This window comes from Parasteatoda tepidariorum, chromosome 11, assembly GCF_982258835.1.
Source record: "Parasteatoda tepidariorum strain Cologne lab strain chromosome 11, Ptep-v5.0, whole genome shotgun sequence".
NCBI lineage: Eukaryota > Metazoa > Arthropoda > Arachnida > Araneae > Theridiidae > Parasteatoda > Parasteatoda tepidariorum.
The window spans coordinates 60,701,491-60,715,025 of record NC_141765.1 but is presented as its reverse complement, the minus strand read 5'-3'; the positions used below and the strand labels follow the sequence as shown (position 1 = coordinate 60,715,025).

Here is a 13,535-nt window from a genome sequence, read left to right as displayed (position 1 = left end):
TTGTTATAAATTTTTAATACTGTTGCATCATACAAAAAGTGTAGACAAAAAGCTCACAAATATTTTATAGTTTATTAAAAAAATTTCAAACTCAAAAAATTTCATAAACTGGTGTCTCACATTTTTATTACAACTGACAATTCTATGATACAATATTAAATTTTTTTAGTTTATTTTGAGTGAAACAAAAAATTTAAGCAAATATCTTAAAATATAAACGTTGCAAAAACTTAAAAACATACTTTAATTTGCATTTAACAGCTTTCGCTATTGGTGTTTAAAAAGTTATGGTTATAAAATTAATACAAGCAATTTTAATTACAAAATAAAATCCAAAAATCCCAAAGAAACTAAAACATATGATCTAAACTTTATGCATTTATGTCTAATAGGTTATAAAATGCATCCCTACTTTTAAAATAATAATAATAATAATAATAAATAGTCAAGGAGAAAAAAAAGTCTTCTTAATTTCTGTCGAAATGGAGAGAAGTCTAATTAAGTTTTAATTAAGATAAAATCCTAATTTTTTACACGTGAAAAATAAATAATTCAATTATTTTAAGTAACACAAAAAAAGAAACTCAGGATTTTTAAAATTTTGGTGTCCTGGACCTTTTATAGATAATTCATTACCGAAATATATGTAGAAATTGTTTTAATTCAATTAAATCTTCATTTTGTTTCATGTTTAGAAAAGGAGACAATTTTATAAGTTAATCAGATAATTAATTAAAATACCGAAAGAATATAATTACATCTTTAAGAGTTGGATCCTGCATTTAAAAACTGGGAAAAGCTTAAGCAAAATTAATCTAAAAGGAGCGCAATGATACGAGGATTAAGAAAGCATCAAAGTAAACAATCAGAAACAGGTGCAATATATTTTAAGTATTATTTTGATTCCATGATTTTCAACATTAATAAACGAAATGGTCTATTTAAAATCACTCGAAATTAAATTATTTTTGAAAAAATTTCCTTCGGGTCATTAAAACAAATAGCAATTTCTATATAACCGATAATTCGCGTAGGAAATTGTATTTATAATGGAATTCTTTTACCATTAGAATTCCATTACAAAGACAGGTGTAAATTTTAAACAATTAGCCATGTTGAAAGAATAAAAAAGAGAAATTCTCTTTATTTAAAAAGACATTTCATCGATGTGCTTAAAGAATTGAAAACGAATTGTCGCCTCCATATGTTCTCATTGCATCTCCAAAATCCGCTTTATTTGTAAAATTCGTTTATTTTCTTCCCTTATTGGTCCGATGCTCCGTTATTATGTTATTAAGTTTAATGTGTTCGCCTAATGACATCTATTTGCAAAATAGGCGTGATTAGGGGATGGTTGCGACGTATTTGCAGAGCATTTATTCCCTTATTTTTCTATTAGAACTACTGATTTGAAGATTCAACAGTTCTTCAAACGATTGTAGGAGAGGGTGTTGAAAGATTCAGAGTAAATTGTTTTCAAATTTAGGCGATGCCTTTATTTACTTAACATGTTTCGGTGCGTCTGCTAATCGGCTCTTCGATATAAAATTAGCGGTATCAAAACGAATTGTGTCGATAGGAGAATTCTAATTGAAAAAAAAAACTTCATAAACTTTAAAAATTGATTTATTTTAAATGTTTAAGCATCATTGGAAAGAAATAAGAAAAAAAGTATTTGTTTAATTCGTTGTTGGAAAAATTGAATTGGTTGATGCATTTTTTAATCAATAATGTCTTAAATTGCGAAGTTCACTGTTCTTTTTAATGATGTGTTTTGCTATTTAATTTGTTTCTTTTTATCCCACGGTTTAAGATTTGCTTGTCTAACTTTAAACAGGATATTCTTTTTCTACATTTACTTTTATATTGAGGTGAATTAAATAACAATTTGCGAGTAAAAAAATTGTTGGACTGAAATATTTTCTAATTATTTGTAAAAAATATTTTCTATTTATTGTTAAGCATATTCTTTTTAAATTTTAGAATATCAAGCCGTTAGGCCACTCTAGGATTTCGGTAAAATCGAAATTTTTTTAAACATCCTACTTGAACGGTATTACTTTCAAAAGTAGTAACGATATTAAACGAAAACGAAGTAAACGATATTACTTTCAAAAAATTCATTTGGTTCAGTTGTATGAAAATATGCATGAAACTCCAAATTGTGGGGAAACGGTTAACCTCGAGATTTGTAAATCTAAGACACGTATGAAATAATGCGCATGTAACATACACGTAAGAAATATTTTTAAAAGATTAATTTAATTATACCAAATTCGAGCCCCAATCTTTTATTTAAAAAAAATTAATAAATCGATTGACATACAGGATATTGTATTGTGGTGCATAAATATGCTGCAATCGCAAAATGAAGCTTACCTAAAAACTGTTTAAAATACACTGAGAGAAATATGGTCAAAACAACCAGAAAATGGTAAAATTTATCGCGTTTCTGGCTCTATGAAAACACTAAAAAGCTCGGTAATTTTTACCGAAGCGCGTTTGTAATGATTTTCGTAAAACAAACAATAAAATATAGTTTTATAATATGTGACAAAATTTCGTAAATGTGGTAAAATTTGGTAATTGGTAGAACACAGTATAAAACCCATTTATTCGGTAAAATTTGGTTTTTAGATTTGCATTTTTACTAAATGTGTGGTAATAAGAACTATAATTTCGAAAAACAGAATTACCGGTAAACCGTTACTTAATGAAGAGAAAAATTATAAAGTAGATGATTTAATTACTGTATATTTTGGTTTTATTTACTAAAATTATGCTGCTGTTTTTTTTAACCAGCGATATTTAATTACCATGCAGTGCGGTAATTTTACCATATTTCCCCGTGTAGAGATATCTCAAATACATGTCAGATTAAAAAAAAATCATAAATAAATAGACTAGTTCGGTAATATGAGAAGATCAGTTCGTGGACAAAAACATCTCAACTATAAAAATTTAAGCTGAAAGCATTAATAACAAAATAAGTCCAGAATTGTGTTTCCAAAACTCTTCGTTCGGAATTTATAACGGAAAACGTTCCATTGTTTTGAGAAAAATCTTGTTTTTCTTTTATAAAAACTTTGACGCTCGGAGGCAAGGTTTAAATATTATTTTTATTATTATTATACTTTATTATTTTGACTGAAACTCTCAGAATACTAGTTTTATAGCAAATGGCACCTTTTTCGTGGGGGCAGTTAAAGAAATTCAAACTTTCGTTTCTAATGAGATCTCTTTAATTTGTCTATAGAAATAACTCCTCTCGCTATAAAGTATAAGACCATTTGCTGCAATGGTAACAAAAAATACAGCATTTTACTCTTTCACCTGATTCCACTTCTCTCGCCCGCCCAAGCGCATAATTTTCTCAAATACTGCCCCAATACTCTTACATCAAATAGTTAAACCTCGTAACCGACACTGCTCCAAATGAATGGCGTGGGGAGTTCTTTCTATTGACAGACAAGAGTATACACCCTTTCTATGACGATTATAGCATCTGGCTACAGGCAAAAGATCCCAGGTTCGAATCCATCAGGCATCATTGAACATTTCACTTCCACTCTATATACAGTAGTAACAACGAACACACAACTCTCTCCATCGTTTTGCATTCGTTAAACGTTTTGTCTTGGTTCGACAAACAAACCATCTAAGTCTCAAACAACGACAAGGCCCAGAGTGAAACAGTAATAATGTTAAATTACGGTCAGTGGCTATATATTTTACGAGTAAAAATTTTCGAGCAGACCTGTATTTTTATGGTCCCAGCTTGTTTTTGCCTTTTGCGTTCTTTCTACCACATTCAAACTAACTGAAAACAGGGCAAAAGATCTATGTTTCAAGGATCTGTCAGGGTGTAATGTAATGTAAACAGCTCAACGAGTATAAATTTATTTCTTAGGTCAATGACTGGAACACTTTTTGCCGGTAAATAGCAGTGAATTTTTTTTAGAGTGCAGTGCAGTACTTACTGAGCTTTGACTATCTTCTGAATCTCCAGTTCCATTAGCAGCTGATGAGGACCCTCGACTTGTTTGTGTGGTGGATAAATTGATGGCAGAGTTCTCACTATAACTCTCGTGGCTCATCATCTCCTCATCCTAAAAAAATAATTGTATTTAGTTAATTACGTTAATTAATCCATCACTTTTATCATTTGTTACATAAGCAGAGTGTCCTAAATTAAAATCACGGCTTTCAAGAAATTAATGACAAGAAAACGGTTGAAATTTTTTAAAAATAAAAATAAGAATAATAATTTTTAGAGCAAGTTCATGTGCTGGCTATAAATTTTTCTTTGGTGAATTCCTGGTTTTAGTTTCCCATTTATCTACAGATAGCGCTCCGAGTTCTCTCAAACCTTCTTTCCGGTGTGTTTTGATACACGTGTTGGATTTTTTTAAGTAACATGAATGTTTATAGTTGTGGGTTTGAATACTTATAAAATGCTAGCGGGTTCTAGTATTTGTGTGTCAATATTCTTTTGCTCAATTGATAGGTTTCTGGAATGTAATTTGGCTTACAGCTGATGGTGAACATTATGAAAATGTTATAAGACGACTTTTGTTCATTAAAAGATAGCTAAAGGTTCAAATTCGTAATTTGAAGTGCAATTATTTTATTAAGGAGTTAGTTATCAGCAGTGTTATCAATTAAAATATCTATTGAAAAAGTTTAAAAAAAAAGCCAGAAATACTAGAAGCAAAAATTTGTGCCTCATGCATTATTTTTCTGCACGAATTATTTATTCAAATTAAATCATTTTTCTGTTATAAATCTTTAAATACAGTTAGACTGATTAAAGATATCCTGTATATAAGTTGCTTACATTACATTAAATAATCCCCGCAAAAAAGTTTCAGATGAAAAATATTTAATTTAAAATCTAACAAAAAAACAAAAAGTAAAATGGATTTTCTAGTAATATATTGCTTGTACGGAGCTCTTAGTTTGAAAACGAGCTCATGCTCAATTAAAGAGTTTTCAGATAATCGTGGTAAACGTTAACTTTAAAATGTAGTTAATCGGCTTGTGGATTTTTTTTCATAAATATATTGTCTGTGTCGTTGTTTGGAAACGAACTCGATCCATTCTAAAAAGTTTGAAATAATGATGATAAACGTCTCATTGGCAATATAAAAATAATCAATTTTCCAAATATTTTTTAATTAGTATTTTTTTATATAAGTTTAAAAGCCATCTACTTCAAGTACTTGTAAAACAATCGTGAAAAATAACTGATAAAAATGTAAAAAATAGACTTTACTGGTTTGTAAATAGCGCATTACGTACTGTGCATAGTTTCAAAAACAGCTTAATATACTGCAAGAAGATTTAAGATACTTGTTTAAAATATGTAACATGAGGTGCCTAGTTTCAAATCTAGTTTAATTCACCATATAAAAATTCGAGACAATGGTCAAATTTGGTTTACTTTAAAACGTGAAGAATATATTGAAATGGTTTTTCATTAGTGCATTGTTTTTATGAAGAATGAAGTTTCAAAACCAACTTAATTAATGGAATGGAGATTTCAAATTATTGTCAAAAACGTACAAGTTCAAATTGTAAAGAATAGACTACGCGGATTTTTAACTAGGTCATTGTTTATATGCGGTTCATAGTTTTAAAAGTAGCATAGTAGTATCGGCAGCATGGAAATATGAAATAGTCATCAAAAATGTTTCACTACAAATTGCAAAGACAAGGCTTTACTGTTTTATTATTTCTCAATTAATTAATATATTCTTCATATAAGAAGATTATTTTTAAAACAGCATCCATCCACTCAAAAGAATTTAGGAAAAATTGTAAAAAAGTGTTTCACTTTATTATACGAAGAATAATATGTAAAGTATTGATGTGTTTTTAATTAGTCTTATTCTCTGGTTTTAAAATCGGCCATTTCTAAAACGTTTTAGTATAGTCATATAAAACCTTTCACGATAAAATGTAAAGCTCATAGTGTATGCGGGTAATTTTCAATAAGTCTCTATACAGTCATTCAAAAAAAAATTCTCTTAATGTATTTTTCACCTAAATTTTTTTTTCTTCTGTCGATGACGATGAATTCAAAATTAAAAAGGACGCCAATGTCAGTTTTCCACTTCATTTTAAAGAGTTATGTTGAGAAAATGTAACCAAATAAAATAGCAACAATTTAGTTATTAACATTTTTTATTTTATTTTTGAGACTAGACGTTTACTTATATACAAGATTTCAATAAGGGAAAATTATAGGGCTTATTTAAATTTCTACAGGTGAAAGTTCAACTTATTTAAAATATCTTATGTTTACCACAAAAAAAGGGGGGGGGGGAAAGGCAACACGGCGATTTACAAAAATTGATTCAGGCAAAAAAGAGTCATTTAAAAAGTTTTAAGCCATGTAAAGAAAATTAAACATTTTAAACAGAATTACTAACTAAATTTAACAGTTCTTAAGTTTTTTTTCGGAATTCACAGATTTTTAATAAATGTATATAATTTATATTAAAGTACCATTTGTTTAGAACTATTGGATAATAATTGGTTTTAATAATTTTTTTTTAAATTACGAAGTTGATTTTTTCTCATTTGAATCATAAATTCTCAAGGGTAACTAGGTTAAAGCATAAATTTTTCAGATGTTAATTTGAATTTTTAAAATTCGACTTCATTTTAACATCATGTTTATTGTTAAAAATTATTACTCTAGCGAGTTTAATAGCAAGTGCCCTCAAATTTTTTATCTTTATCAGAAACAATAAGAATAAAAATAATAGATTTTTGATTTACAAAATTAATTTAGTCACTCAGTATAAGATCCAGTGAAAAGTATATAAAAATTTTTTTTCGATTTGTCTTTTTTAAATTATCGTTAAATAATATTTAAAGTATAGCACATTAAATAATATAGTGTATTAAATAATATACTAAAAAGATAACACAAAATATACATTAATTTCGAATAGCCAACAATGAAAATAGTTTTAATGTGTGAACATTAGATAAAGATATTATAAAAACCAATTACTTTTTTAAAAATTATAATTAAAAAATATTTTTTGGAAAAGATGCAGTTTTCAAACTTCCAACATTCGCTAGTAAGCATAATTATTTTTACTCAATAAAATTGTTGGATGAATCCGCTTAGAATTAAAGCTGTTTTGATGAAAGTTAAGGATATTAATTTTAAAAGAAATGTTTTAACGAGATTTTTAAAACTAAACAATATGAGTATGTTTAGTCAAAAACATTATACTCAAAATTAAAGCTCATAGACTGTGTCGCCATCTAGAGGAAGGTTTAATTAACAGAAGTTGTTTTCGTGGAAAGAGTTCTAACTTATTAATTAAGCTGATTTCGTTCACGAATGGAATATCGAGAAAATATAAATCAATATCGAGAAAATATAATTCAATATCGAGAAAATATAATTCAATATTGAGAGTATATAATTGAAACTAATAACTTTTTCATTGTACAAATTAAAACCCTTAATTTTTTAACTTATTCCTTCATTTATTTAACAACCAATATTCTTATTTAAATTAACAATTAACATCGTAATTAAGTAACATATTTGATGTAAAGAAATTTTAAATACGTTTGAAAAATATAAAAAAAATTGATAATTTCTTTGCTTTTTTTATTTTACTCAAAAAGCTTTTTGAAAAAAGAAATAAAAAAGAACCTCTCAAAGAAAAGTTTAACTATTTATTTTAATAATTAAATAGTTCATATTTGATTTTGGTCAGCAATGAATTTATTCTATTATGAATATATTGTCACGAAAAAGAATAATTAATTAAAATAAAATGTTTAGACATTAATTAGTCATTCTGTAAGTGAATGATAACGTTTTTTAAATTCAAATTTTAAGAAAAAAAAGAGATGGAATAATAATAATTAAAGAAAAGCGAGCTTTGATAAATAGTAAAAACAAACAAACTAAATTGATACAAATGCAAAACTTAGCATGTTTATTTTGCTTTTATCATGTTATGTATTTTTAATCTTAATTAATAAATAATCACTGAAAGATACGGGCATATTAATAACAAAATACATATATAATACATCCATATACTGGGATAGTACTGGGGTTAGTGTAACCAGCTATTAAGCAGGTTTTTCAGGTTTGAACTCAAGGAATGGCTGAGAGCTCCTTCATTTATACACTATTTATATCATGTTTTATTTCCAAATCAATTGTGGTAATCGATGCTTTTGAGAAAACTCGTATCCACCAATAAAAGAAAATAGTAATCTCTTTAATTTGACGGATGGTTAGTTCTCTTGGAGCATTTTCCAAGAAACAGTTACGTCAAAAACGAAGAAAAATTGGTGAATATTGAGTAATCTATTTTTTTTTTCTTACAATGAGTGTTTTAATTCCCTCAACAACTTTTCCTTAGAAAATTTAGACAGAAAGGGGAGTTTTCTTTCTCCGTGTTAACCGACGGGATATTGTATGTCCAAAATCTCCTTACTCATGAAGCAACTAATTAATATTTGTAAAAACTCTGTTTCAAATTTTTCATTGGAATGTGTTATATTGAACTTAGTTGCCAAATTTTAAGTTTGTAAGTAGTTTTAAAACTTGAATTTATAAAAAGCTTTTCAACCAATCAAATTTTTTAAAAAAATAGCTTTTTTAGAAGGTTTAAGGCGAGATGTTTACAGTACTTTTTCAGTTTATTAGACAATATTTTATTTTATTTAGACAGAAAGGGGAGTCTTCTTTCTCCGTGTTAACCGACGGGATATTGTATGTCCAAAATCTTCCTACTCGTGAAGCAACTAATTAATATTTTTGAAAAATTTTGCCACTAATACGGACATATTAATATATTTTTCTTCATTCTTTATTTGCTGTTATACACTGGTGTGTAAAAGTCTGTAATCAAACTCAGTAATGTCGATTGTTAATTAGAAATGTAGTTAAATAATGCATAATTTTACTCTATTTTAAAACTAATTTAGTATGTTTATCACAAAAAAAAAAAAAAAAAAAAAAAAAACAACGAAAAGAAAAAGAGAGTCAGCGCTTTGAATTGAATACAATTGCCTTTCTGTCAGGCATTGAATAAATTGTGGTTTTCGTGTATTGGATGAAATTGTTTTGTTCATAATAATAAAATTTAGTTAAAATACACTATAAACTAATAAGAAAAGAATAGGTTTAACATATTTGATTTCTGAATCTTAATCGTAATTTTACATGCTATTAATTTAATATTCACATTTTTTTGTAGAATTTATTCTTACATGATTTGAAATATGAAAAAAAAGAAAAGAAAAGAGAGGAATATTGAACTGAGTTGCATGCAAGTATTCAAATATTTTTTATTGCAAAATCTTTATTGCAATAAATTGCAAGAAAAATAAAACAGATAAATATGGTAAAATTAAACTTAAGCTCGAATGAGGACAAACAATGGGGACAAACTTTACAAAGAAAAATAAATAAGTTAATTAATAAATAAATAAGTTAATTAATAAATAAATGAATGAAACGCACAGAAAGGCCAGAATACCTTCCATAGGTTGACCAAAACTCTATAGTGTAAAACAAAAAAAAAAAAAAAAAAAAAAAAAAAGAAAATCCGTCAAATAAAACTAAGCATTGTAAATACAATGTTACAATAAGTTAAAAATATTTTTTTATTTGTGTATTTAAGTACACATTATCCCTATGTTAATACTGTGTTTGGAATAAATACTAGTTTCAGAACCAAAAGAATAAATAAATATAGATAAGGATGAATGAAATGTAAGTATTTGTTTTTTACTTAAATTTCTTTTAGGCACGTGATGAAATGCATATAAAAATTAAAAAAAATAATAAACAGAGATAAGAATAAATGAAATGAATGTATTTATTTATTTTTTATTTTTTGCTTACACATTTCATTTAAGTGTGTAATGATACGTAAGTAAATTGTAAAAAAATTGATTTGACAACGACAATTGTCTGAAAGAAAAAAAAATTAGTAAGGAATGAAAAAGATTACCTAATAAGTATAAAAGTTTGCAGTTCAACACTTTACAAATATTTTTATGAACAAATTTAATTCAAATTTCATTGAAAATTTGTAAGGATTTACGGTTAAGAATAAATTTATGGGGGAAGTATTTTAAATACTCAATAAATAAAAATAAGAATATGTTAATAAAAACGTCAATATATGCACGTATAATAAATGTGCAAGTTCATAATTAAAATTAAATTAAAATTGTGTTTTACATTAAAAGAAGAGTTATCTGTATAAAAACAAAGTATTTCTAATTGAAAGGCTTAGATCGTAAAAAGCATCAGAGATAGGATACTGAAACCTATCCGAAAATAAATATGTTTACTCAGGTCATTTGGGGTTAACAATCTAAGATATGGATACATCCTGTGTATCAATAACTTGCCGTATCTATCAACTCACAGAGAAAAACATACTATAACATTTTAGACTAAAATTAAACAAGTTTTATCATATTTTTGCGACAGTCGCACCATCAAAAGTTGTCATAAATAATTGATGCGAAATAATAAATTTTATTATTAAGACATTGATTAAAGAACATTGAATTAAAAAAAATAGATAAGAATAAATGCGATGATAGGTAAGTAAATTGTTAAAAAAAAGATTTAACAACGACAATTGTCTGAAAGAAAAAAAAAATTAGTGAAGAATGAAAAAGATTACTTAATAAGTGTTAAAGTTTTGCAGATCAAAACTTTACAATTATTTTTATTAACAAATTTAATTAAAATTTTATTGAGAATTTGTAAGGATTTACAGTTAAGAACAAATTTATGTAATTATGGGAAAGTATTATAAATAATCCATAAATAAAAATTAGAATATGCTAATGAACACGTCAATATATGCACGTATAATAAATATGCAAGTTCATATTAAAATTGTGCTTTACATAAAAAAATAGAATATGTTAATAAAAACGTAAATATATGCACATGTAATAAATGTGCAAATTCATATGAGTTATATTGAAATTGTTATTAAGACATTGATTATAGAACATTGAAATTGAGGCATTTATAAAATAATTTGTTGTATTTTCGAATGGATTGTACATTAATAAAGTAACTTCAATAAGATGTTAAGTTGTGAAAAATTTTTAAAGTTATCCTGAGAAAAAAAAGCACAGTCAAAACTATCAGAATATGGTGAAATTTGCCATGTTTCTGACTCTGAGGAAAAGCTAAAAAGTTTGGTAATTTTTAGCAAAGTGCTTTGGTAATGATTTTGGCAAAATTAACTAAAACCCATGGTATTATAATATTTGATAAAATGTTGTAAATGTGGTAAAATTTGATAATTTTATTATGATAGCTTAGAACATGGCATAAAAACCATTTATTTGTTAAAATTTACTTTTCAGTTACGTATTTTTTACTAAATGTGTAGTAATAAGAGCTATAATTATGGAAACCAGAATTTCAGGGTAACCCGTTACCATATAAATGGAAAAACTATCACATACATCATTTAAATATCGTATATTTCAGTTTTATTAACCAAAATTGCATTTTTTTTTTACCAGAAATGTTTTTACCATTCAGTAGTATAATTTCTCTATGTAGTTTTAGCATACTTATTGCAACAAATTTATATGAGCGAGTAAAAAGAAAAAATCCGTATGCCAAATTTAAAAGTTATTTTTTGGAAATTGCCGGGAAACAATAAACTAAAAAAGCGAAATCAAGTACTTTTTTTAAAATGAATTTTAAATTTTATTTGTAGCCAGGTGTGCTTCCCAGTTCGTAAACTGGTAATAAATTAATTATAAAAAACTTTTCGAATTTAGAATTGTTATCGTAAAAAAATTATTTCAAATAATTTAAAAAATTGTAAAATTGATATTCAGCATTAAAGTCTACTATGTGCCAAAAGAAAAAAATTGTTTTTCTATCATACTTGATAGCGTAAAAATTTTATTTGTTTCAAAAATTAAAAAGGGGGAAAGTTTTCAGCGCTCAGAAATAGGCTCTCATTCTGAACACTCGCTAGTGTCATAATCTAATTGAACAGAAAAGAAAAACTACCAATGAAAACAGGGAAAAATTTAAAGGTAAAAACAAAGCTTCCTATTGCATTTCCAAGTGCTATGGAAAGGTGGTGAAGAACTCGTGTCGTTATCTAGAAAATCGACATTCTTACTAATGAAGCAAGATTTCACAGTGTCAAGATGAGGCGATGTAACTCGCTCATGTACATCAAAAATCAAAGTATATAAAATTAGATAACTTAAATCAGTGCTAGATTGTAAAAAATCCTTCCACGCTTATACTACAAATGAAAAATATGGTTATTTTTTTAATATATTTTTTCATTTACTTCGAACAAAGTGGCGTTCTATAAGAGAACTAATTTTTCTTAAATTTGATCACTTATACCACGCAATATTTGAAAACGTTAAAGTGATAGAGAAATCACCTCCATTGGTATTTTACAATGTCAAGTTTAGAGAAAAGCAATTTCAATTCAGTGAAATTTGGAGTAAAATCATAAAGTTTCATACGCGGCAAGTTTTTTTCCTTCAAACTATTAAACTACAAGCTTCGCCAGTGCTCTTAAAATGTTAAGCACGAGTTTGAATCAAATTGGCGAATGTTTAGTTAGGTAAGATTAAGAAAGGGAAAGAAAGAGAGATATAACGCAAATTTAGTAAGAACCATTTAATAAGAATGTTCTAACATTCTCATATTCATAATCATAACATATGTTAGTAAAGGAAGTATTATGTAGTTGGTGGAGCAAGGCAAAATTAGATTATTTATCCTGTCGATGTTGACTACCATTTATTGAGGAAAAATTGGTTGTTCGGAAAAACGGTGTTTGAAGAAATGTTTTGATGAAGTTAACAAATCGTTAAACAAAATTGTTATCCAATTGTCCATTTTCCATCTAAGGAAATCTCACTATGATCAGGGTGCGTAGCCAAATTATACAACAAAAAATAAGCACCTTTTAAGCACTTTTCAAGCACTCAAAAATATTTTAAGCACTTTAAAAAAATATCATAACTAGGCAGGGTTTTAAATTTTTTGACAATTGATGATTTTATATTGTTTTAACCGTCATGTCAAAAAAAAAAACCCTTTTAGCATTGTTTTTGACAATTGTCAAAAATCATGTAAAACGAATGGCGTTTTCATACGCTATGGACTGACAAGACGATGAAATAGATTGGGTTGAATTAATTGTGAAAACGTTGAATAGAACTATGTGAACCGTGTCTTTTTGCATAATTCGTAGCGAAAATCAACATGGTAAAGGAAAAATCTCATTTTGAAAAAGGGGAAATTAAGCACTTTTTAAAAACACCCAATGAAAAAAGCACCTTTAAGGGCTTTTAAAAAATGAAGATCGAAAATAAGCACTTTCAAGCACTTCTTAAAAACGTTATGCACTCTGATGATGAAGACAAATATATTCAAGAAGACAATTATTTAAGTAACGAGTCGGATTGAATTAATAATAATAAAAAAGAATATTTTTGTTATTTAGGAGCTCCAACGT

At 26.8% G+C, this 13,535-nt stretch overlaps 1 protein-coding gene across 8 annotated transcripts in view; it reads right to left on the bottom strand.

Annotated features, from left to right (window-relative positions):
• Nucleotides 1-13,535, bottom strand: part of LOC107446663 (forkhead box protein P1) — a 238,312-nt gene that overhangs the window by 43,101 nt on the left and 181,676 nt on the right. For all 8 annotated transcript variants that reach the window (XM_016061360.4, XM_071187439.2, XM_016061362.4 and 5 more), the window contains one exon: nt 3,981-4,109. In XM_016061360.4, the coding sequence (XP_015916846.1) occupies nt 3,981-4,109 (129 nt within the window). The remainder of the gene's footprint in view (nt 1-3,980; nt 4,110-13,535) is intronic.